The sequence below is a fragment of the Protopterus annectens genome, chromosome 5.part0 (assembly GCF_019279795.1).
Source record: "Protopterus annectens isolate FY-2018-M chromosome 5.part0, PAN1.0, whole genome shotgun sequence".
Taxonomy (NCBI): Eukaryota; Metazoa; Chordata; order Ceratodontiformes; family Protopteridae; genus Protopterus; species Protopterus annectens.
In genome coordinates this window covers 311,581,059-311,605,666 of record NC_056735.1, presented here as the reverse complement: position 1 = coordinate 311,605,666, position 24,608 = coordinate 311,581,059, and the positions used below count along the sequence as shown (strand labels likewise).

The following is a 24,608-nucleotide window of genomic DNA, read 5'->3' as shown; positions in this document are numbered from 1 at the left end:
ATCATAAATGGGATGCTCCCCTCCCCCCAGCAGACGTACACGAGACTGCTACTTACACTTTTGCATTTTACTTAGTCTTGGATAGGAGCATTGAGACACCTGTACCAGTCTGAAGTATGAATAATTGTAAGTTTAAACTAAACCCAATGCTCCTGGCCTTGAATAAAAGATGTTCACATCATCATTTTAAAAGGAATTTAAAACTGTTAAGTCCCTCAAACCTGCCATTAGGAAATACAGGGTCACCTGTGAACTTTGGACTGCAGCTAATTCAAAAGATAACCATAAGGCCTTCTTCAACTGTATTATTGAAGTTAAGAAGTAACACACAGTTCTGTCTTGAACTTAATTGTAATGGTACCTCCTTCTCTGATGCTGAGGACATAGCTAATATTCTTGCTTGTAAATTCTCTTATAACTTCACCCCACCTACCCCCCCCCCATCTGTGCCCCCAGTTCTCTCACATCTCTCTTCCTGAAAATCACTTTGGACCAAGTCCTTTTTGGTACATACTAGTTCATGGATCCCAGTAATGTCTGCTGATAAATGCTATGTTCCATCTAGCAAAACCCCTGCATCAGTTCTTCAGCGTCTTTCCACTGGTTACACCCAAAGTTATTAAGAGCAGCTGTTGTGGTGCCCTTGCATAAAGGTGGCCACTCTACTGACGTTGGAAATTATAGGCCTATTAGTCTCACTAGTATTATTGCAAGACAACTAAAGGTATTATAGCTGAACTAATAAAGAATGATGTAAGTGACTTTATATCCTTAGATGCATACAAGTCTGGCTTTGTAAAATGTAAACCATGCCTGTAAACCTGGTTGCATTCTTTTAAAGGCCCGTGTGTAAGGGGTGTACAGTCTGTGCTGCCTACATGGATCTTGCAGAGGCCTTTAATACTATCCCCATTATTATTATTGACAGTCTCTCACAACTGAACAATAACCCAGTTTCTAGATAGGTAATTGGCTGTCTGACAGAGCCCATTCTGTGAAGACTGGGGATGTTTGTTGTAGATTGAGAAGTGTCACCAGTAGTATCCTTCAGGGCTCTGTCCTAGGCTCCCTCTTTTGTGGTATATACTTGTCTGACATGACAACTGATATCAGTGGATTATGTCTGACCAAGTTTTGCTCCAGATTGCAAACTATGGTGTGATTATCATATCACATTATGATTCACAAATGCTTGTTGTTCTAATCATGGGTTTCCCCTCAGCACGAGGAAATGCAGCATATTTCCCTTTGATAAGTCTGGCTTCACTATTTCATGCCAGGTAGGTAACATTCTACTTAAATCTGATATAGTCATCATGGACTTGAGTACATATGTTGCTAACAGACAATCTTTTGACCACCATATCTTTGTCATTCTTAGAAAGTCCCTCTACCTTGCACAGCTTATCCTTTGTGGTATCTCCTCAAGGTCCATTGACATCTTAGTTCGACTTTATTCCTCTCTTATTAGGGCCATCATTGAATATAATGCCCCATTTGACAAATACCTCTTTAAGCACCTAAACAAACTTGAGAGACCTCAATGTTTCCTTATTAAAAAGATGTTTGGTATCAGTAACTTTAGCTCCTGTGATGGATCAAAATGCACACGTGCAACACATATCTCACAAAGCCAGTGTGCTGAACAGTCACAGCCCTTAAGACTAAACAACACACCTGATACACTTGTAATAGGTGACTCTATCGTCAGGCACACTGACGTCCCGCTCACCAGGCTGAACAAGGAAAGGGTCACGGTGAGCAGCCTCGGGCGCTAGGATCTGCCACATAACACAAGCACTCAGGTCACTCCAAGGCAAGTACAAATATGACTCAGTCATTGTCCATGCTGGTGTGAATGACCTGAGATGTACCTCCCTGGACTACATGAAAAGAGACATAAAGGAGCTCTCTGAGCATGTAGCCCAGGCTGGTATGACCCTGACCTTGAATAGCATCTTACCCTCACCAAGAATGATGAAGACAAGATGATCAATTTCAACAATTGGCTTAAGTAATGGTGTCATTCAAAGGGGGATCCATTGCCTGTCAGCTTGGGATGATATGCTCGACAAGCCACGATGCTTCATTAGGGACGGCTTGCACCTGTCACCCCTGGGCTTTCGGATATTGGCAAAGGCTCTTGCTACCCCCATAGTGCCTTTTTTAGGCAAGGCTCAAAAGACAAACCCACCTCCATAGGTATCACAAGGGATAAGAAACTAAGAGTAATGCTACTCAACACCAGAAGTCTAAACCTCAAGATGCACGCACTCGAAACTCTCCTTAGCATGGAGTACATCGATATCTGTGCAGTAACAGAAACCTGGTTCAGGGCTCCCGAGAGCACCCCAGCACTACCAGGTTATACCTCATACCATGCTTTTCGGCCCCAAAACTTGGACCGAACCACAAAAGGAGGTGGGAGTATCGATATTCATCAAAGATACCCACACCTCCAGGTTGGTGGCAAAGCACGAAGCATCAGATACTATCCATGTGCAACTAACAGTGGGTAAAACTGCCTTCCAGTTTATAGCCTGCTTCAAACCACCCTCCCAAACCCAGGAACCCCACTCGGCCTTTCTGAGAACACTGGAAAATATGAAGGTCTCTCCAAACACCATTATATTGGGCGACTTCAACTACCCAAACATAGACTGGGAGCATTACTCTAGCTCCAACACCCTAGCCCAAAGGTTTCTAGAATTTATAAACTCAAATGCTATGGAACAACTTCTTACCACTCCCACAAGAGGGGAAAACATACTGGACCTGATCATCACCAACATGGGGACTCCATGCTCCAGACCAGAAGTGTATCCCTCACTGGTAAGATCAGACCATAAACTAATCTCACTGGATATTCACATCCCGACCCCACCCCCTGCCCAGAAAACCACAGTGAAAAACTTCTCTAAAGCAAATTTCACACTCCTCAAAACTGAGGTGGAATCCTTCAAAGCCTCCGGGCCTGTGGAAAATACGGCCCAGACCGCAGAATCCTTTATAAACGCATTCTATAAACACCTTCAGGAATGCATGGATCATGCGATCTCTAATAAAACCAAGACCCAATCCTCCAAAGGCAGATGTCCTGTCTGGTGGACCCCAGCCATAAAAAAACTATACAATAGAAGGAGGAAGCTACTAAATGATAGAGCAAAATCCCAAAAAGGGAAGGCATCACTGATCAGTATTAGCAAAAAACTACGGGCACTCATAAAATTGTCTAAGGTCAGCTTTGAGAGAAAAATTGCACAGGACACTAAGGATAATCACAAGGCTTTCTTTAGTTATGTTAGGAACCTGGGTGGTAATTACCAGATATGCTCAGAATTAGTCCAAAATGACAAAAAATACACTGAACCCACAGGCATTGCCAACATCTTAGCTGACAGGTTCAGCGCAAACTTCTCCCCCTCCCCAACAAAGGGCAAATATCTATCCCAGCAGAGTGCTGCCCCCTGACATCTCAGATGCTCAGGTAAGAGCCGCCCTCTCCAAAGCAAAAAACACAGCATCAATGGGACCAGATGGTGTCCCGGGCTGCGTCCTACATGAACTCCAAGAAGAGCTAAACCCAAACATAAAACTACTGTTCAATCTCAGCCTTATTACAGGATATGTGCCCAAAGAGTGGTGTACAGCAACAGTGGTCCCTCTCCATAAAGGTGGTGCCTCAACGGATCCTGGAAACTATCGCCCCATAAGCCTGACTAGCTTGGTCTGCAAAGCTATGGAAAGGATCATCATGGACCTCATAAATAAAGATATTGGGGACCTACAGATACTGGATTCTACCCAGTTCGGCTTTGTTAAGGGCAGATCCTGCCTCTTAAACCTGGTTGATTTCTTTGAAACAGTCACCAAGGCCATTGACGAGGGGAAGGTGGTCCACACAGCCTACCTGGACCTTGCAAATGCCTTCTATACAATACCCCACTCGGGCATTATAGATAAGCTCACCAGCTTAAATATAAACCCCTATGTCACTAGATGGATTGCAAACTGGCTCAAGGACAGAACCCACATAGTTAGAATTGCTGGAGCCATGTCAGACTCCAAACCAGTTACAAGTGGTGTCCCACAAGGCTTAGTCCTGGTACCTCTCTTGTTCGGTATATATTTCTCGGAGGTACAGGCCAACACGGAAGGACTGTAGCTGACCAAGTTCGCAGATGACTGCAAACTGGGCGCCATAATTGACTCTCCAGCCGACACAAGCATCCTCCAAAAGGGCCTCATAGAAACAGACAACTGGTGCCAGAGCCATGGCCTCAAGCTAAATGCCAAAAAGTGTATAGTCATCCCCTTTGGCAAAAACAAAATGCCCACAAATTACCACATAGGTGGTAATCCATTAAGTACAGAAGAAGTAATTAGGGACCTGGGGACCCAAGTTGATAGCAATCTCTCATTTGACAACCACGTGGCCAAAGTGGTTAGAAAAACATTTTATATAGCCCACCTAATCATGAAGGAATTCACATCTAGATCAGGGGAGGTCATCGTGCCTCTTTACTCATCCCTCATCAGGCCCATAATTGAGTACAATGCCCCTTTTGGGATGTACCTTACCAGACACCTGCAGCAACTGGAAAGACCCCAAAAGTACCTCACCAAGAGGATCAAAGGGCTCAAACAGATGCCATATGCTGCCCGGTTAAAGAAACTCCAGCTCTACTCAGTGGCATACTGCCTGTTCAGAGGCGATCTGTGCCTGACGTATAAAGCCATGTCCAACCCGGAATTAATGGACATGCTGCACCTCAGAAAATCCAAATCCCATCGAGCTACGCTCGAGACTTGAACCTCAGCATTGAAATAAATAGGACATGCTGGAGGGACAGATTCATAACCCAGAGGCTCCCTTCACTCTGGAATAAAATCCCAGTCCAGGTTAGGCAGAGTCCCTCATTGACTCTCTTCAAGAGGAATCTTGATGAGTGGATGGGAGATCGTGGGTTTACCCCGGGTATCACTTCTGTGTCACTGTTAGACAGAGGCACAGTATACTAACCTCGAAAAAGGGCATAGCAAAATAAATTTAAAATGGGTGGCGAAAGCAATACACATTCTGGCTAGGCTTATAAATGCCCTAGGGCAGATAGCCTAGTATGAACCTATGAACCTATGTCCCTCAACTGACAGTTACATCTACTCCTGAGATTTGTTCTTTGCTTAGCATTACTTGCTATGAATGACCTAGCACTCTTTGAAATTCTTGACCTAAGTAGAATCAGTGTCAAAGCAAATACCTGCTGTATAGATCTAAACTTGTACTACATCATCAGCAACACTAGATGGCATGACAGGTGCCTAACCTAATGCATTCCCTGTTTTTTGAAATTGTTTGCCCTTGCAAATCACACAGAGGACTTCCCTAGCAACATTTAAAACCACTCTGGATTACCGGATGCATGATCTCAAAATTTTCACCTGGGGCACATGGGGAAGAATATACTTGCTGTTAGTCTCCCACCAGTGTATGGTGATGTGGCAAGTTTCTCAGTGATGATCTGCTTGGCTGTAACCATAGTAATAACCTATCAAACTGTATTAACCAGATCCATAATTACAGTATCAGTATATTAACCATGTGGTGAAAGAATCAGTATATTAACCATGTGGTGAAAGACATGCCTTTCTGAAACAACGTTTTGGCAAGCTTTCAAAATTAAACAAAAATCATGGCTTTATTGTAAGAGGGAATTGAAATATGACTGCTTCATTTATGACAAAATAAGCCCCAATAATCCACCAAACTGAAAAGATATTTTCATTTTTGAAAATTAATTAATAACTGCATTTGAGCTTTTTGATCCCTATAGAAACATTTAACCAGAGGGCAGCGATGTTTATTTTTTTTCCATTCCTCAAAAAACATGGACTAGAACTGATTTCTTCCTGTTTCAAGATCATGGCACAAAATCTCTTATTTTTGAGTTATGTATAATACTGTATTTGTAAGTTGTGGTAGCTGTTGGCTAGTTGTTGGCGAAGTTTTTAGTTATTGGTAGATAGAGAGATAGTATAGTAGTTTGCCTGTTTGATAGGCAAACTAGGAAGTTTAATATCCAAGGTAGGTTGTGTTTTATTAGCAATATATACAGATATAATTGTAGACTTGTCTTTGTTTTGTTATTTACAGGTCTTAGTAGTTTGTAGTTTGTAGAAAGGAAGAATTAAAAAAATGTGGAGTGTTAAGATAGTGTTGGAAGAATGCATTAGTGATATATATATATATATATATATATATATATATCTATATATATATATATATATATAAATTAATATGGTGGCTAAATGTGTTATATTATCTTTTAAAATAAATCTTTTAAATACACAGTATGGATAGTTTTAATCTATTATCAATTAATGTAAATGGATTAAATAATGACAACAGAAGGAAGTCATGAGATATCTAAAATTAAGTAGAGGAGACATATTCTTGCAAGAGACTGACTTGATAGATAAAAATATACAGCATTTAAATTTTAACAAAAAGAGGAGAGGAACCTCTGTACTTTGGAGAAAATCTACTGTAATGCCTAAGGTCGTGGAATCCATTAATGATCCCAAAGAAATGTGTACATTTGTAGTAATTAAATATAATGGCAAACTCTATATACTAGCTAATTTTTACTGGATCCCTGGAATACGTGCAAGAGTGGCCAAAGATCACTTAAACTTACTACAAATTCATTGGAACTGTAGTTTAATTTTAGCAGGGGATTTTAACTGCATATCTAGTGTATAAGATACTAGTGAACAGAAGAAAGCTAAATTACTGCCATCAGCTAAAGCAGTAAAATGGATTAGCAATAATAATTTAGTTGATTTACTACTAAAAGCAGAAGATACATCATTGTTCACTTCTTCACTCATTATTCTTATGTGCGTGGGCTGCAAATTAGAATTGATAGGATTTATGCCTCTGTCGATTTACTTAATAAAGTGAATTATTTTAAAAGTATTAATTATATTAATGGATATGCGAAAATGTCATATTATTTATAGAATCCCATGATCATATGATGAAGTTAAAAGAATTTAAGAGTTACCTTAAGGAACAAGTCAAGATTTTTTTTTCTATCTTTGAATGATAATGGTCAGGTTAGTAAAGTCATACTATGGGACAGATAGACTAGGAAGATGGGCTAGTAATAAAATGAAAGAGTGAGATAAAGAGTTGCTAGAAATACAAGATGAAACACGCAAAGCAAGATGTGAATAACAAAGAAATTAGATAATACTGAAGTCATTAAAAATTAATGACAATATATCAAACAGTTTTAATGGATAAAGTGAAGATAAATTTAGAAAAAATAAAATTGCACAGTTATACAATGACTTCAAAAATCTACTCAGATTAGCTACTAGAAGTAAGGTGTTAAGCAAAAGGGCACAAATCAACAATATCCACAATCCTCACACTAATAAGCTTATTTCAGACAGAGGAAATGCTGTATATTTGAAAAAAAATTCATGAGGATCTTAATAAAGATAAAAATAATCCTGACAATTCCACAAATGACAAATATTTAAAGAAAAATGTTACTAATAAACTTTATGACCAACAAATATCTCTGTTGAATAAGCCTATTAACCTGATTGGAGTTAAAACATTTTTAAAAAGGGAAAATTGTAACGCTCCAGGGTTAGATAGTTTAAGTATGGAATTATATAGTCTGCTTCCATTAAATATTTTAGAATTACTGAGTGACATTTTCAGGAAAATTCAGTGGGAGAAAATAATTCCTCCTCATGGAAATTTTTTGTAATTTCACTTAAACAAGAAAATCATAAGTTAGTTTCTTCATATAGACCTATTTCATTATTAAATGTAGACCATAAAATCTTACTTCCATTTTCACTACAAGATTAAGAGATATAGTAGATTGATTAATAAAGATCAAACAGGATTTATAGCCAGTAGATTAACATATGATATATAAAAAGGGTAGTAACTATCTTGGATTTAGCAAAAGGAACGAACAAGAAATTGACCCTAATTAGCTGAGATATTGAGAGACCTTTTGATTCTGTAAGTTGGAACTGCTTATTTAAAACCTTAGAAGCATTTGCATTTCCAGAACATTTTTTGGCATATTAACAAATCTGTATAGAGACTCCAAAGCATATGTTAAAATTGGATCTTACATTGAAAGCAAAGGCAGAAAGGAAGGGTGTCAGATTCTAAAATGATGGACGGCCAGTGAGCACTCTAGCTGTGCAGCTCCCTTAACTTTCAACAATATTTAACCTTTTGCCTGCACACCCTGAGGAATAATAGCACATTTTCAACAGAAAAAAAGGCAACAAGCAAGCTACTAAAATATTTCAGCTGTATTTTACGTTGGATGGCCTTTTTTTGCAAGAAAAATATTACTCGCTGCAAACAGATTCCTGAACCGCATGGTGGGGAGACTTCAAGATAAGCAGGCCTGAGTGAAAAAGAGAAGAAAAATATAGCTTGTTTTAATATAAAATTGCCGGAATAAAATCAGCCTTCTGCAGCTTTATCTAGCTGAACATATTTTATCTGAAAAACAGTTAAATCAACGTTGGAAATGGAAAATTTACCAGAGCGCATGGATGCAGTAATTACCAAATCTAAACTATCAAATATAGTTATACCAGAAAAAGATACTGTGTCAAAAAGGCTAAAAACGAATCAAACTCAGCCGGAAGTGACTAAACCTGCCCTTAGATCGAAGCAAGAACAAGCATTAACATTGGAAGACCTTAAAATGGCATTACAACCACTGCAACAAGAAATCCAAGGATTTGCACACAAACTAAGTATTTTTCAGCTTAAGCATGGATCAAATTTTGCTCAGATTAGAACAAAATGAAGCAAAAATGATGGACAATGAACTAAAAATACAAGAGATGCAGAAATCAATGCAGGCTAGTGCAAAAAGTATTCTAGAATTGCAACAAAAAGTTCTGGACATAGAAGCAAGAAACAGACGAAATAATCTCATTATCAGGGGAATACCAGAATCAATTGAAACCACTCAAACACAGTTACAAAAGAAATACTAAGCACAGTACTGAAGGATAAAGAGCTTTTGGAGGACATAACAATTGAAAGAGCTCACATATCCATAAGATGCTCAAAAAACATGGACTTCCCAAGACAAATATATGTCAGGATCTTTAATTCAGCTCATGTACAATCAGTATTATCTGCATATAAAACCAAGAAAGCAATCACATGGAGAGGTCACAAAATCACAATAAGCCAAGATCTTCCTCTTGAAATAAAGCAAAATCGTCAAACTTAATAAATACTGTGCTTACCTTATTGAGATAAACATCCGCTTTCTGATGAAATATCCTGCTACACTAGCATTTCACCATAAAAATGAAAAAATATCAATAGATACACCAGAAGAAGCAAAAGCCACATTTCTCTGTCTCTACAATGTGAATCCAGCATGAAAAAGGAGTTGTACAAGGTGAGGAACATAGTAATACTATAGTGTCAGGTTCTATTCAAAAGTATTGTTGTTCTTTTCCATTACCAATTACCACTGAGATGTGGTTTATAAAGAACATCATAACAGAAAATGGGAAGATTCTTTTAGGAAATTCTGATTTGGTTAAGATCATTGGTTTATGACCATCTTTTACCTATAAGAAAGTTATAAATATGAAAAGCTTGTTGGAACAAGGATCAAATGATAGGAGTAACACTAACATGAAGGCAATACAAAAGAAAGGTAGATGTTCATCGTGTTACACTGCTGCAGTCATTACATTTGGGTTATCCTGCTGTCAGGTGGTCCCTCAGTCGGCCAGAGTTCCAAAGTCTTGGTCCGGCGTCGGTTGCTGTCGCTTCTTCCCTGACGTCAGTGCGCCAGGAGTATATAAGATGCAGCCGACGCCATTTTCTTCAGTCTTTCTTGCCGCGCGGTGCCCGAAGCAAAAGCAGTTCGCAAGTGCCGGTCGGCCGACTCCTGAGATTTTCATTCCAAATCCAGAACCAAAGTCTTTTACAAAGCTAAGTACCCTGTTGGGGAAACTTTTTCTTGCCTCAGACCGATGTCAGTAAAAGTTAATAATTGTATTTCTTGTGGGAAGCAAATACCTCATAAGGATTTCCATTCTTATTGTATCCCATGCCTAGGCCCAGACCACAACGTCACAGGTTGTCGGTTTTGTGCTAGGTTTAACAAGCATACTATTAAACGTCGGTTTGATTTTGCCTGACATTATTTTGGCAGAAAATTCAATTACACCATGCCGTCGGAACAGCCGACGACCGGGATACACAAAAAGCGCAAAGACAAGGACAGGCATCCGAGTCCCAAAACTGATGACGAAGTCTCTTCTATGCCAGTCGCCGGTTCTCCGGTTTTCAGCGAGGCGCCTTCGCAGCCCCTGATGACCGCTTCCTTGGAACCACAGGCCACCTCTGACTCCCACTTGGAGATGGCTGGGCCTTCGGATACACCAGATTTACGGCCTACCGAGACTAACCCTTCAGAGGGATCTGGAGCAGCTGAACAACCCTCCACTTCAGAGGGTGTTTTCAGACCTACTCAGCTAACCATTAAATCTTCTGCTAAATCTAAAACCCCTTTAAAAACAAAGAAACAACTTCAGCATTCACCAGGACAGGCCTCCATGCCTAAGAATCAGATGCTCAAAATGGCCGAAGACTTAATTACTCTGATCAGGGGGTCCCACCCTCCTCCTGATAAATGCCTAGACAGGATGCAGACTATGACTCATGCGACCAGGTGTCCATCACTTCAGATTCATCCTCAGACCAAGGATACTCTTTACCCCCTTATGAGGATTTTGATGCTGAGGAATCAATTCCTTCAACCTCTCCACCAGAGGACTACTCCTTTGGGGAAACCTTACATACCATGAGGGAGCATTTCCATTGGGAGGGCCAGGATTATTCAGAATCCAAGAAAAGGCTCAGAGATTTTCTTTTATTACCTCAACACAGACCCCTTGCTATTCCGCCAGTGTTGGATATTGTGGATGATGTGCATTCTGAATCCAGTTTAAATCCTGATTCTTTACCTCCTGCTCCAGTTAAGCCAAACAGATACTACAGAGTCCCTGACTCTCACAAATTTCTTTATAAAAGCCCTGTTGCTGACCCTGAAACCATTTCACAGGGTCCCAAAGGGGTAAAGGCCTCTACAGCTAAAAATCCAGTTCCCTCTGACAGAGCTTTCAGAGCATTAGACAGATGGGGGAAGAAAGTATATACATCTGCAACTTTAGCAATGAGGGCCTTAAATTGCCAGTTTCACATGCTTAAATATCAGCAATTTTTGATGTCTCAGTTGAAACAAAAAAAAAAAAGCTTCCAAATTCAGATCTTCCTAACTATAACGAAATGCAGGATTTATTGCATGCAGCTGAACAAGTGGGAAAACATACTTTGCAATGTGGTTTTGATTCATTAAAGGCCTCCTGTAGAGCAGCAGTTACAGGGTCTGTCATTCGAAGACATGCTTGGTTAAAAGAGCAGACTTTACCAGATCATGTTAAAGCAAAATTATTGGATGCACCTTTGCAGCAGGATGTTTTATTTGGAGTTAAGGCAGAAGAGGTATTAAAGAAAATGGAGGATAAGGCAAAATCTATGCAAATGGTGAAGGATTTCTTACAGGTTCAGCCTCATCGATTTAGCAGAAATTGGCCAACAAAAAATTTGTCCTTTCCAGTGACAGACAGACCTCACAGGGGCAAATACAGACGTCCAAGAGGCAGAGGTCAACCACAAGGTTCTTACAGCCCTCGACAATGGGGTGCTTCAACCCAGAAAGAAGGGGAAGACAGGCCTCTCCCTTATAAAAAACAGCCCCAATGACTTCCCACTACAGCTGCCAAGCACTTCTCTCTTGGCAGCCCCCTTGGGGGAAAACTAGTACTTTTCTGTCACAATTGGCATATGATCACCAAAGACAAATGGGTTCTCAATATTGTATATCAAGGTTACAGGTTCCACTTTCACACTCTGCCAAGGTTAAAAGGAATGCCAAATCTGCCAGCAAATCAATGGGCAGAGGCTCAAAGACAAATTACAGCACTCATGGACATGAGAGCGATTCAAAACGTACCAACACAGGAGCAAGGACAAGGATTTCACTCAAGACTCTTTCTGGTTCACAGAAAGGACAAAGCCTGGAGGCCCATTCTGGATCTTTCTTCTCTAAATACTTACCTGGATGTTCCAAAATTCAAAAATGTTGACACTACAGCAGCTTCTTCCCATGCTGGGCAAGAAAGTTTGGCTAGTAACCTTGGACCTCAATGAGGCATACCTGCATGTTCCTCAGACAAAATTGCAGAAGATACCTCAGATTCTTAGCTGGTTCAATGCATTGCCAATTCTCTGCACTGCCCTTTGGCTTATCTACTGCGCCCAGGGTCTTTACAAAATGCCTGGCACCAGTAATTGCATTTTGCAGACAAAAGGGAATTCAAATTTACCCATACTTGGATGACTGCCTTATTCAAGCAGAGAGCAAGGACATTCTTCTAAAGCATCTGGCATTTGTAAAAAGATTGCTAATTTGCCTAGGGTACACAGTAAATGAAAAGAAGTCAAAACTAGAGCCCTCACAAGAGATAATATTCCTGGCTGCCAGCTTAAATACAACAGCCCAGATGGCATATCTCACGTCAGACAAACAAGGACAACTGACTCAATATTTCCAATTGATGGCAACAAAAACCCAACTCCCTGCAAGAAAAATTCTGCAGGCCTTTGGGGTACATGGCATCTTGCATACTACTAATTCCATATGCCAGACTGCATATGAGGAAACTACAATGGTACCTAAAGACTGTCTGGTCTCAACACTGTCACAGTTTGGAAACAGTAATACCACTTATTCCTTGCCTTCAACAGGAGTTTCGATGGTGGGATCAAGCCTGTCACCTCAACAAGGGACAGCCTTTCACTCAACCCACAGCCAGGCAAACACTGACAACAGATGCTTTGGATTACGCCTGAGGAGCAAACATGGCAGGAAAATGTTTTCAGGGCAAGTGGCCCGCAGAACAAAGGCATCTTCACATCAATCAAAAAGAGATGCTAGCTGTACAAAATACTCTTATAGCTTTCAAGGACCTTCTGCATCCAGGACAACTACTACTAAAGACAGACAACACCACAGTTATGTGGTACATAAACAAGTAAGGGGGCACTAATTTATATCCCCTCTGCAGACAAGCCATGACCTTGTGGAACACAGCTCTAACCTATCAAGTTCATCTGCAAGCACAATTCCTGCCAGGAGAGAAAAACACTCTGGCAGACGACTTAAGCAGAAACATCATGGATCCGCACGAGTGGAAATTACATCCACAAATATTCAGAATGATAACACAAAAATGGTGGAGCCCGGACATAGATCTGTTTGCATTCCCAATGAATTGCCAGCTCCAGAAATACTGCACAAGGACTTAACACCCACAAGAATGGAAAGTGGATGCCCTCTCATTCAGCTGGAAAAACCTACAAGTATATGCTTTCCCACCACTACCATGGATTTTGCCTCAAATCCCACATCTTCTGACTCAGCAAAACAATCAGATACTTCACAGCCAGCTCAAGACTTTAAACCTGGCTGCATGGCAGATTCCTTAGTCAAGCAAGCAATGCCTCTCTCCAAAGCTGTTATGGATGTCATTCTGGAGGCCAGAAGGCCTAGCACCAGGAAAGTCTATTCGGATAAATGGAAGAGATTCTGTGCCTGGAACCAGGCTCACAGCCTTGACCCTCTTGTCCCAAATATTCCTCAGATACTACAATACTTAACTGAGATGCTGGACAAAGGCCTCTCCTTTTCATCCATCCACGCCTCTGCCATCTCTGCTCATTACAACACAGACCCACCAATTTTTTCTAATCCTTTGCTAAAACAGTACCTCATAGGGGCTAAAAACATAAGACCGCCGCGTAGAGCACCAACTCCAACTTGAGACCTCAACTTCGTCTTGGAAAAATTTACTTTACTTCCTTTTGAGCCAGCTAACTCAGCAGACTTAAAATATGTCTCTTGGAAAACGGCTGTGCTCCTGGCAATAACCTCAGCACGAAGAGTTTCAGAATTACAGGCACTAATGGCAGTGGAACTTTTCATCATTTTCCACCAAGACAGGGTGTCTTTAAGAACAAACCCTACTTTTATGCCAAAGGTGGTATCAAGTGTGGCTCTAAACCAAACTATTCACTTGCCAACTTTTTATCCAAATCCACAGAATAAAGGGGAGAGACTTCTGCATTCCTTGGACATACACAGGCAGTTACGCTTCTACTTGGACAAAACAAAAGCTTTCAGGAAAACTGAACAATTGTTTGTAGCATATGCTGCAGGAGCACAGGGAAAAGCCATTTCAAAACAGACCATTTCAAAATGGATAGGGCATTGTATACGTTTCTGCTATACACACCATGGGAAAGCTGTACCTAACAGAATTAGGTCTCACTCCACCAGGGCAACAGCCACTTCAACTGCCTACCTCAGATGAGTACCTACCAAGGACATTTTGGAAGCAGCAACTTGGAGTTCTGTACATAACTTCACCAAGCATTACCATCTGCCTCTTTACTCTAAATCCAGAGCTGGCTTTGCCACTGCAGTGCTGCAGGGTCTTATAGCCACCCCTAATGCCTTATAGAACCAGCCACCCAACCTCAGCTTTGGGATTCTACCAAAGTGTAATGACTGCAGCAGTGTAACACGCTGAACATAGTGCAGTTTTGTACCTACCATAAATGTAGATGTTCGAGTGTATACACTGCTGCAGTCTAGGTTAACCTCCCTCCTTCCCCTCTTCCTTGCTGGTACTTACCTAGGCCTTCTACCCTTTGCTACCTCTGGGGAGTATTTGCTGGTAACTGAAAGTTTTTGATTGCTTTTCTTATGTATGTTTTATTAGCAATTTACATTGCCTACCTTTTTCTGGGCACCTGACATCTGGGGCAAGAAAAACTGAAGAAAATGGCATCGGCTGCATCTTATATACCCCTGGTGCACTGACGTCAGGGAAGAAGCGACAGCAACCGAAGCCAGACCAAGACTTTGGAATTCTGGCCGACTGAGGGACCGCCTGACGGCAGGATAACTCAAGTGTAATGACTGCAGCAGTGTATGCACTCAAACATCTACATTTATGGTAGGTACAAAACTGTACTTTATGCATGCAACAACTGTAGACAGTGTAGGTATATTAGTAATACATCTTCATTTTTTTCAGTCACAATAAAAAAAGTTTTTGGACTAACTGTTATTATACGTGCAATAGTGAAATGGTAGTTTGTGGCACAGTGCCTCTCATGTCCATGCTATTATATTGGAAAAACAACCAGGTGTCTGAAAAGACGGATTTATGAGCATCTGTTAGCAATAAGGAAAGGAGAAGAAAAAAATGCCTTGGCTCGACATGCTGCTGTTTGCAATAGTTTTAAAAATTTTTTTTTTTCAGTGTTGGATAGTGTCAGTTCAGAGATGTTTTCAGGGAACTATAAAACGTGGCAGAATGTAAAGAAAGTATATGGCAAATACGTTTAGGTGCTGATAGTACGCCAGGTCTTAATGACATTATTAACAAAAAATGTTTTTTACAATATATGTAAAGTATTTCATGTAAATATTTTATTTAAACATTCAAATATGTTTCAGAAATTCTGTGTACAGAATATATATATATATATATATATATATATATATATGTATGTATATATGTATATATATATATATATATATATATATATATATATATATATATATATATTGTTTTATTTAACATTAGCAATGTTTGAAGCTTGATTAATCATGTGACTAATCAATTAATTATTTAAGTGTTTGTGAGGGTAGAAGGATGTTTTTCTGAGGAAGTTCATAGTCATTAAAGTGAATGAAAGCTAAGTTACAGTGTCCGTGCTTTCCTGGGACGTGGTGTTGGTTTCAACTTTCATTTTATGTTTTATTTTTGAAGTTTTTTAGTTATCCGGTTTTATTCATTGTTTATAGGTTTAAAATGTTAAGATATTTAAAATTGATTCTGAATATGGGTACAGGGAAGCTGCTATGCAGAGTTGATGCATATGGTTGTGTACATTTGGAAAATAGTAGGTAATTTTGGCATCCCTCTGCTTTATAAGACTTACACCCAGACTCAGTCACAAAAATCCTTTGATTTTATAAGTTTTGTTTATCTAACATTACAGAGGGATGGGTGGTTAGGCACACAAAGGGGGGGGGGTCGGAGAATAGAAGTCACTCTGCGGAAAATACTAATACACAACAGTTTATATTTATATTATCACATTGCTTATTGTGCTTTATTAACACTAATCAAGAAATATTTTTACACTTTCAGAAATGATATCTTTAGATTCATAGAACGTTAAGGGAATTTCAGACAAAAGTCAACGTAATCTAGTTATGCATGTTATATATCAAAGTAAAACAACGATGACCTTTCTTCAAGAAACTCACCTGATCTCACGAGTCTAGAACAGGGAGAGAAAAAGTAAATGGGTCAAGCATATAATAGCCGCTAGACACAATTCTACTTCCAGAGGGGTTGCTATCATTATAAACAAAGCCTATCAGGGGGAAATTGTTTCCATGAAGACTGACTTGAATGGTAGATGGGCTATGTTTACCTTAAATTTCCATAGCATAAATAAACCTTTACTTTTCCTAAATAGATATAGTCCCTGCTCTAACCAACAAACGTTTATTTATGAAATCTTTAACTTACTTATTGAATTTCCTAATCATTTATATGTAATCGGGGGAGATTGGAATGCAGTAATGGTGCCTGACCAAGATAGAGCCAATAAAGAAACCAAGCAACCACATATCATAAATATAGCTCTTAGTGAATTACAAAATACTTTTGAGCTATTTGATCCATATGAGAATTTCCAACATGACAAAACAATATCCAGATATACCTTCTTTTCTGCGTCTCATAAATCTTGGTCTAGAATAGACGCCTTCCTAATCTCTCAGTTCTTTCGTGTAAGCTAAAATACAGCATTTCACCTAAATCTATCTGGGATCATTCTAAAATTAATATATTCATAAACCTACTAAATTTCAGCCAAAACATATCTTATTTTAATAAGTGGACTTTAAACCCAAAAAATATTCAGAAACAAGAAGTAGCTGAACAGATAAACAGTATACTCACTCAGTTAGGTGAAGAAATCATAATTACTCCAATACCTTATGATAAGCAATGGGAAGCTGCAAAAGCAGCTATTAGAGGTGTCATAATTCAAAAATCTGCCTGGTTTAAGAAAAAGCATCATAATACCAAAACCACATTAAAATCGCAACTTGCATCAGCAGAACTACAATTACAACAAAATATTCAAAATAATTAGAGGAAAAAATGTATGGAATGGCAAAAACAACTACATAAGCATTACTTAGAAAATTTCACTTTTTTTAGAAAGCAGGTCTTTATATCATTACTCAGAATGGGTTCAAACACCCTCAATATTTCTAGCCAGGCTAATAAATATTAAGAGAGGCCCACCAAAAATTAAAGAATTACATTATGAAGGACATAAATTTCAGGAAAACCAAGACATATTAAATGTATTTGTGAGAACATTTATAAAGGCTGTACAACATGCACTTACCACCCTCAAATGACAAATTTAATGAGTTCATTCAAAATTTAAAATTTCCACAATTTACACAAGAACAACAAAAACTTTTAGGGGCACCACTACACCTAACCGAGATAAAAGAAGCAATAAAAAATCTCAAGCCAGGTAAATCTCCAGTACCTGACGGATTTACCTCTGAATTTTATAAAATATTCTCAGAACCGGTCTCTAAAATCCTACCTAAAGTATACATTACAACATGAGATAACAGACTTGTATATAAATATTTCTAAGACCATCCTTCTACTTAAACCAAATTCTATCCCGATGGATCCCACTAATTATAGACCAATAGCCCTCATAAATAGTGACTTTAAAATCTTTGCTCAAATTTTAGCCAACAGGTTGTAGAATATACTTCCCTCTATTATATCGCATAATCAGTTAGGTTTTATGGTACATAGGCAAACAAGTGATAACACTCTGTTACTAGACATAGCTATCAGATTACTAAAAACAGATAAACATCCCAAATACGTTATTGCCGCAGATGCTAGTAAAGCTTTCAACAGAGTAAATTTAAACTTTTTATTTAATGTTATGCCTTTATTTGGTTTTCCTAAAGAATTTATTAATAAAGTTAAGGTTTTATATCAGATGGCCTCAACTTCCATTCAGATTAACAGTAATAAAACAAAACCTATCCCCATTTTAAATGGCATGAGACAAGGGTGTCCACTTTCTCCTTACCTCTTTAATTTATACCTAGAACCCCTACTTCTTTATATATCACAGAAATCTTTTCTACACATTCCAAAAGTATTAAATACTAACATTATATATTTGGCATTTGCTGACGACTTAAATATATACTTACAGCTCCCCACAACAGATCTTCCTAAAATACTGACAGCCATTGAAAAATTCTCAGATATTTCAAATTACAAACAAAATCCAAACAAATCCCAACTTTTCCCACTAAATCCCATAGGACATATGCACTTTTACTTCCCGGAGAGAAAAATAAAGATAACTTATCAACTAAAATACTTGGGGGTAATATATAGTCCCAATTGTAGTGAAATTATTAAAAATAACTTAACCCCATACCTGGAATACTATTGAAAATGATATGAACAGATGGAAAAATATCAATATGTCTTTGTTATCAAAAAGCAGTATCGTTAAGATGAACATGCTACCAAGAATTATTTTCCAAATGAACACTACCTTCACAATTATACCTCAAAAATATTTTATAGACATGGAAAGACGCATATCCAGATATATTTGGTATCCTAAATCTACTAGAATCAAATATGAAAAGTTATACTTCCTAAATCTAAAGGTGGGTTAGGGTTACCTGATTTTAAATTATACTACAGTATTATCCAGGCATATAGACTATGTCAAATATTAAATTATGAATCAAACATAAAAGTATGGTCCCCCATATGGTCTAGAATTTGGTATGAACAAATTAAGACACTTTGGTGCAAGTCTAGGGCTCTCCTATTCTTAAACTTAAACCAAAACTCTGTTTATGTTAAGAATTTACATCCACTTATTAAACAAATGGTTTTAACTACTCAAAAGCTTTTTTCATCTGTACACAATTATTAAATGCCCTCCTTCTACTGCAACCTATACATCTTAATCCTAATTTGCTACGAAATAATAAATTGATAAACTTGCAAAAGTATCCCTTAATAAGAGATATTACAGTATGGGAAATTTATAAATGGAAGGAATGTGATATTACACAATTACGAGAGCAATTAAATCTCCCAAAGAAATACATAATTATTATGAACTCACTCAAATACCTTGTAAACACTAAATTTCATACTGAAAATTTTGATAAACAAGATACTAGTTTGTCCCAGTTAATTCTAAAAAATCAAACTACCAAGGGGAAAACAATCTCTAGAGTCTATAAACTTATAAATTATATAAAACATCAGAATTGTACTTTATTCTCCTCATACTGGCAGAAGAAAAACCCACAAATTACTGAACAAAATAAAAAAGATGCCATCGAAAACACGCTCAAATTCAGCCCTTTCAAAAAGTTATTCTGCACCCAACTTATGATTAACAATAATGCATACTTTACCCCACAAAAAATTAGTAAATTTAATAATAAATACTCACCTGAATGTCCTCACTGCAAGAAACAACCAGCAAACATTCTACATGTTATGTGGGAATGTAATAAAGTTCATAACTTATGGTGTTCACTAAGGGCAAGACTAGAGAAAATGGGCTACCAAAAAAGTACTTTATCCTGGGAAACAGTTATAATGCACATAAATATGAATAATCTTCCCAGAGTCTTAAAGCATGTCCTCACCACCATATGTTCTCTAGTCAAATTCTATATTACAAAGAATTGGACTATTTCAACCCCGCTCACATGGGAAGGTTTTAGAAATGTAGCAATCAAGTACATTGCCTCCCACAAGCTACTATATGTTACTAAGAAATGTAAATATTACCAAGAGTGTTGGGAATACTTATTAGATTTCATTCTCAAGAGGTAAAAACATTAAATCTAAAAGTGAAATCTGCAATATATTTAAGACAATCAATAAGGATATACTTAGAACCTTTTTAACATTGTCATTTTATAAATATTTGTGTAGATAAGTTGATTAAAAACCCACATATACCCTATATAAAGAGGTTTTAGCTTGACTTTCCCTAGTATATGTAATAAACTAATGGTACTGTTTTATTCTTCTTATCACTGCAGAATATGCGGTTAGTACAAAAACTGGATTTTTGAAGTGACTTCTTTGTGTGTGTATATATATATATATATATATATATATATATATATATATATATATATATTGTATATAGAATGTTATGTTTTGTTGTATGTTGTGTGTGTATCTTATTGTATAATGTCATATATGTTGTAACCTAAAAAACTGCAATAAAGAAATTTTTGAAAAAAAAACAAAGCAAGGGTGTCCCAGTTCCCTCTGCATATGCATTAATTATCGAACCCTTCTCTAATATAAGAAGCAATGGAAAATGATAGATTCTCAATTAACAGAGATTGTCAATCTAAAATTCAGCTTTTTGCAGATGATATTTTACTAACTATAGGAAGTTGAAATTACTCCGTTGAAGAAGTAGATGAGGAAATTGAAAAGTTTCAAAAAGTATCACTGCTGAAATGTAATAATAATAATTTTAGTGTTAAATCAATTGCTAGATAGTAAGTCTAAAGATAAATATAAGTATAATTGGAAAAATAAAGAACTAAAATATTTAGAAATACAAATCTATCAAGATGTATGATTATTAATAATAATTTTGAAAAAAAAAATTGAAGTGTAACTTATTAAAAAATTGAATGATTTTTTTTTACTTTTGAGGATAGATTAGTACATATTTAAAATTATTACATTACCCAAGATTATATATATATATATATATATATATATATATATATATATATATATATACTTGCATTTAATAGCTTTAATACCTGACAAAAATGTTTAAAGAAAATACAAAGAATGTTAACTTCATACTTATACCTAAAAAGTTGCAAATTGCTTATAGAAATCATACAAGATTATGGGAGTATTGTGGTATTAGCATCTTAGATGTAGAATATTATTCTGTTGCAAATTATAACTGTATTGCTTTCTAAGTTGGAACGATGTCTGGTAGAATGTATATAAAATGTTTCCATATCCCAAGCCCTTATACCAATAATTTAGATTTTTTTATAATGCCTACTTGTGCTTACCCCACCTACCTAAATTAGTTGGAGTGAGCAAAATACTTAATCTATCATTCACTGTATGTAAAGTTGATTAATTTATATATTTTAGAACTGTAGTTCTGTAAAAGGCATTTGGGAATTTATCATCAGTGGTGTCAAAAGGCACCAAATAATAACTGAATACAAGAATGTAAATGGTTTGTCTGTTCGTAGGATCGTAGATCAGGATCATTGATTAGTACTAGGCTAACTGCCCTTGTGGGCCATTTTAAGCCTAGCCAGTTACCCCATGTAAAAATCAAACCCTGCACCTTGTGTCTATAAGGTATAACACCTTACCATTAAACCAGCCTCCCTGTCTTCTAGGCATACTAATTTGTAATACATCTAAAGAGCAATATATTCTTATATGTTTTGTATCAGCTTGGGTAAATGTTTTGTAGGCTAAAGAGAGACGTTCACTGCTACAGAAGTCTTGCATCAAATCTTGTTTAAAAGCAGTATACAAATACTATTGAAATAGCTAATAAACACGTAATGTGAAAAATTACATATTTTAATATTTACAGACATATTGGTTATAGCTACAGTTTAATGTAGATGGATGTGTAAAGGTGTTATAGCTACTAGATTAACTTGGTAAATAGTATATTTGCACATTTTCCAAGATACATCAATTGTAGGAGTTTGACATAGTTTGAAACATTCAGTTTATGGTCTGTTCAGAGAGTTAGTACAAAATGTAAAATGTAAATTTGAGATGCTCAGGGTGTTCAGAACACGGTATTAAGAAAATGTTAGAGGGGAGATATGATCAATAGATAGCTAAGGAAGAATAACAGCTTACAGTTAATTAACAGTTATGTGGGTTTATGAAAAACAAAATAGTGTTAGGAGTGAATTCTGCACTGAGCTATTGTGTGAAGCAGCCATACTCTGGAATTTTGTAAGTGACTGAACAAGCATTTTTAAGGATCCCTAATGAAGGATAGGTTCAGATGTTGACATTGACATTATAGAAAGGCACCCATGCAGGGTTCTATGGATTTGTTCTTAATTATACAGAATAGGAGCAATATGGAAATGCCTAAAGGACATAAGGAGGGTAATAGCACAACAGGAGTGTAGCATGTGAAACTCGGTTCTCGAACTGTGGCTGAGGTTTAAAGGAGGAAGGTAATTGCAAACAGGAGTACAGCATGTGAAACTCAGTTCTCAAACTGTGGCTGACGTTGTACCTGGCTGGCATAAGCTTTACCTGGCAGATGTAAGTGAACTGGTGGTCTTCCTTCATGGAAGGTGTAGAACTTGTTGATCAGCTGTTGTACACATTACCTCAGATTGTGCAGCTAAGCATGGAAATGGTTCATAGATTGGCCCTGATGGAGTTGCTTTTAAAACAGGATAATCTCCGTTTGTAAAGCTCATTAAATGGTATGTAGATGCCTGAATCTCTTTTGTATCCAACATGCTTGCCTGTGTTGTTTGTATACTCAAGGCTTAGAAATGCAGTTCTGGACATTGTTACTTTGTGAGATTTTCTCACAAGAATTTATGCATATTCGTATGACATTATGTAATGTGTTCTAATTGTGCACTTATTTAGCTGTGATAAAACATTGCAGATGGTGTATGTAATGACTGAATTGAGATAATCTTACTTTGCTTTCTTTTGTGCCTTTCTGTAGGAGCGCAACATCTTCAATAGGATATTTGGTGGTTTTCTGATGAGGAAAGCCTATGAGCTGGGATGGGCTAATGCCTGCACGTATGGGTAATGTATTAAAGTATAATGAAAATGAAGTCAGAATTAATGCACTGAAGACTTGTTTTCAACAAATGAATCTTATGGACAAATATTTTTTTTTTCCAGTGGGTCAAGACCATATGTAGTGGCAGTAGATGACATTATGTTTCGGAAACCAGTTGAGATTGGATCATTACTGTATCTTTCATCCCAGGTAAGAGACAGGTGTCCTTATAGATATGATTTTTTTTTTAACTTTTTTTTTACTTGGTTAACAAAGCAAGATGTAAATTTTATAGAAATGAAAGCAAGGTATTGCTTGGCATTGAGATCTGTGGTATGTCTTAAATTCTAAGCAGTTTTCTCTGGGTCTTCAAAGACATCATAGTATGTTTAATTACAAATCAACTGAGGCATTCCTTCTTATAACCATCACTACCAATCTGCAGTTGAACACATTGTCAGTCACATCTTTACCATTAGCTCCCTTTTCCCATTTTGTGCATGGCATCAGGGTATCATGTTAACTGTCACCATTTCTCTTGATTCAGTGCCACACTGCTGACTTCTTTGACACTCATGCCTGATTGACAGATGTTTCACATAATCCATCCACCTCTTTGCTGAATGTCCTTGTTTCCCCTTACCTTCTTTCTGTCTGTCCCAAATATTCTTCACCAGATTGTCTTCTGCTTTTCTGCACATGTGCCCAAACCACGGTAATCTGTTCTCTTTTATCTTTTCTGCAGTTGGAGCTACTTTGGCTTCTGCTGTTATGTAATCATTTCTTCATCTGTCCCACAGTGTGTATTCTACCATCCTTCTCAGGCACTTCATTTCCATCACCTCTAGCTTTTTCATTTATTCTGCCTTTATTGCCTATGTTTCTGTACCATACAGTAGTACTGGTCGCACCACTGTCTTGTACACCTTACTTTTCAGCTTCTTTGACATTCTTCTGTCATTCACAACCCCAAGATTCTAAGCCAGTTGGCTTTAGCCCCTCTGATTCTAGCTTTGACCTCTTCATTCAGACTCCCCTTCTCCTCAAACACTCCTCCCAGATACTTGAAGCTATTTACCTGTTGCACTGTCTTCCCTTCTATCTCAATTTTCATCTTCTTCTGATTTCTCCAGTTTGTTGCCATTACCACTGTCTTATCTGTGCTTAGTTTCATCCCATGTGCCTTCAGTCTTTCATTCCATTTCCCCATCCTTTGCTAAAGTTTTTCGTCAGTCTGTAATGCCACATCATCTGCATACAGCAGCTTTGTTGATCTGTCCCCTCTGACCTGTTTGCTATTGTAGTCCATCACCAATGTGAACAGCAGTGGGCTCAGAGATGAACCCTGGTGCACACCCACTCACACTGGGAAACCCCTCTGTGAGACTGAACACTGTTCGTACTCAAGTCATTGGGTCCTTATGCACAACCTGTACTAATTCTACCAATGTTTCTGGGACTTCTAACCACCGTAGTACTGCCCAAATCA

General features: G+C 37.7%; 1 protein-coding gene across 1 annotated transcript in view; it reads left to right on the top strand.

The window, feature by feature from the left end:
- Window positions 1-24,608, top strand: part of ACOT9 (acyl-CoA thioesterase 9) — an 825,297-nt gene that overhangs the window by 675,361 nt on the left and 125,328 nt on the right. The window contains exons 12-13 of the mRNA XM_044072291.1: window positions 23,057-23,142; window positions 23,242-23,329. Coding sequence (XP_043928226.1) covers window positions 23,057-23,142; window positions 23,242-23,329 — 174 coding nt within the window. The remainder of the gene's footprint in view (window positions 1-23,056; window positions 23,143-23,241; window positions 23,330-24,608) is intronic.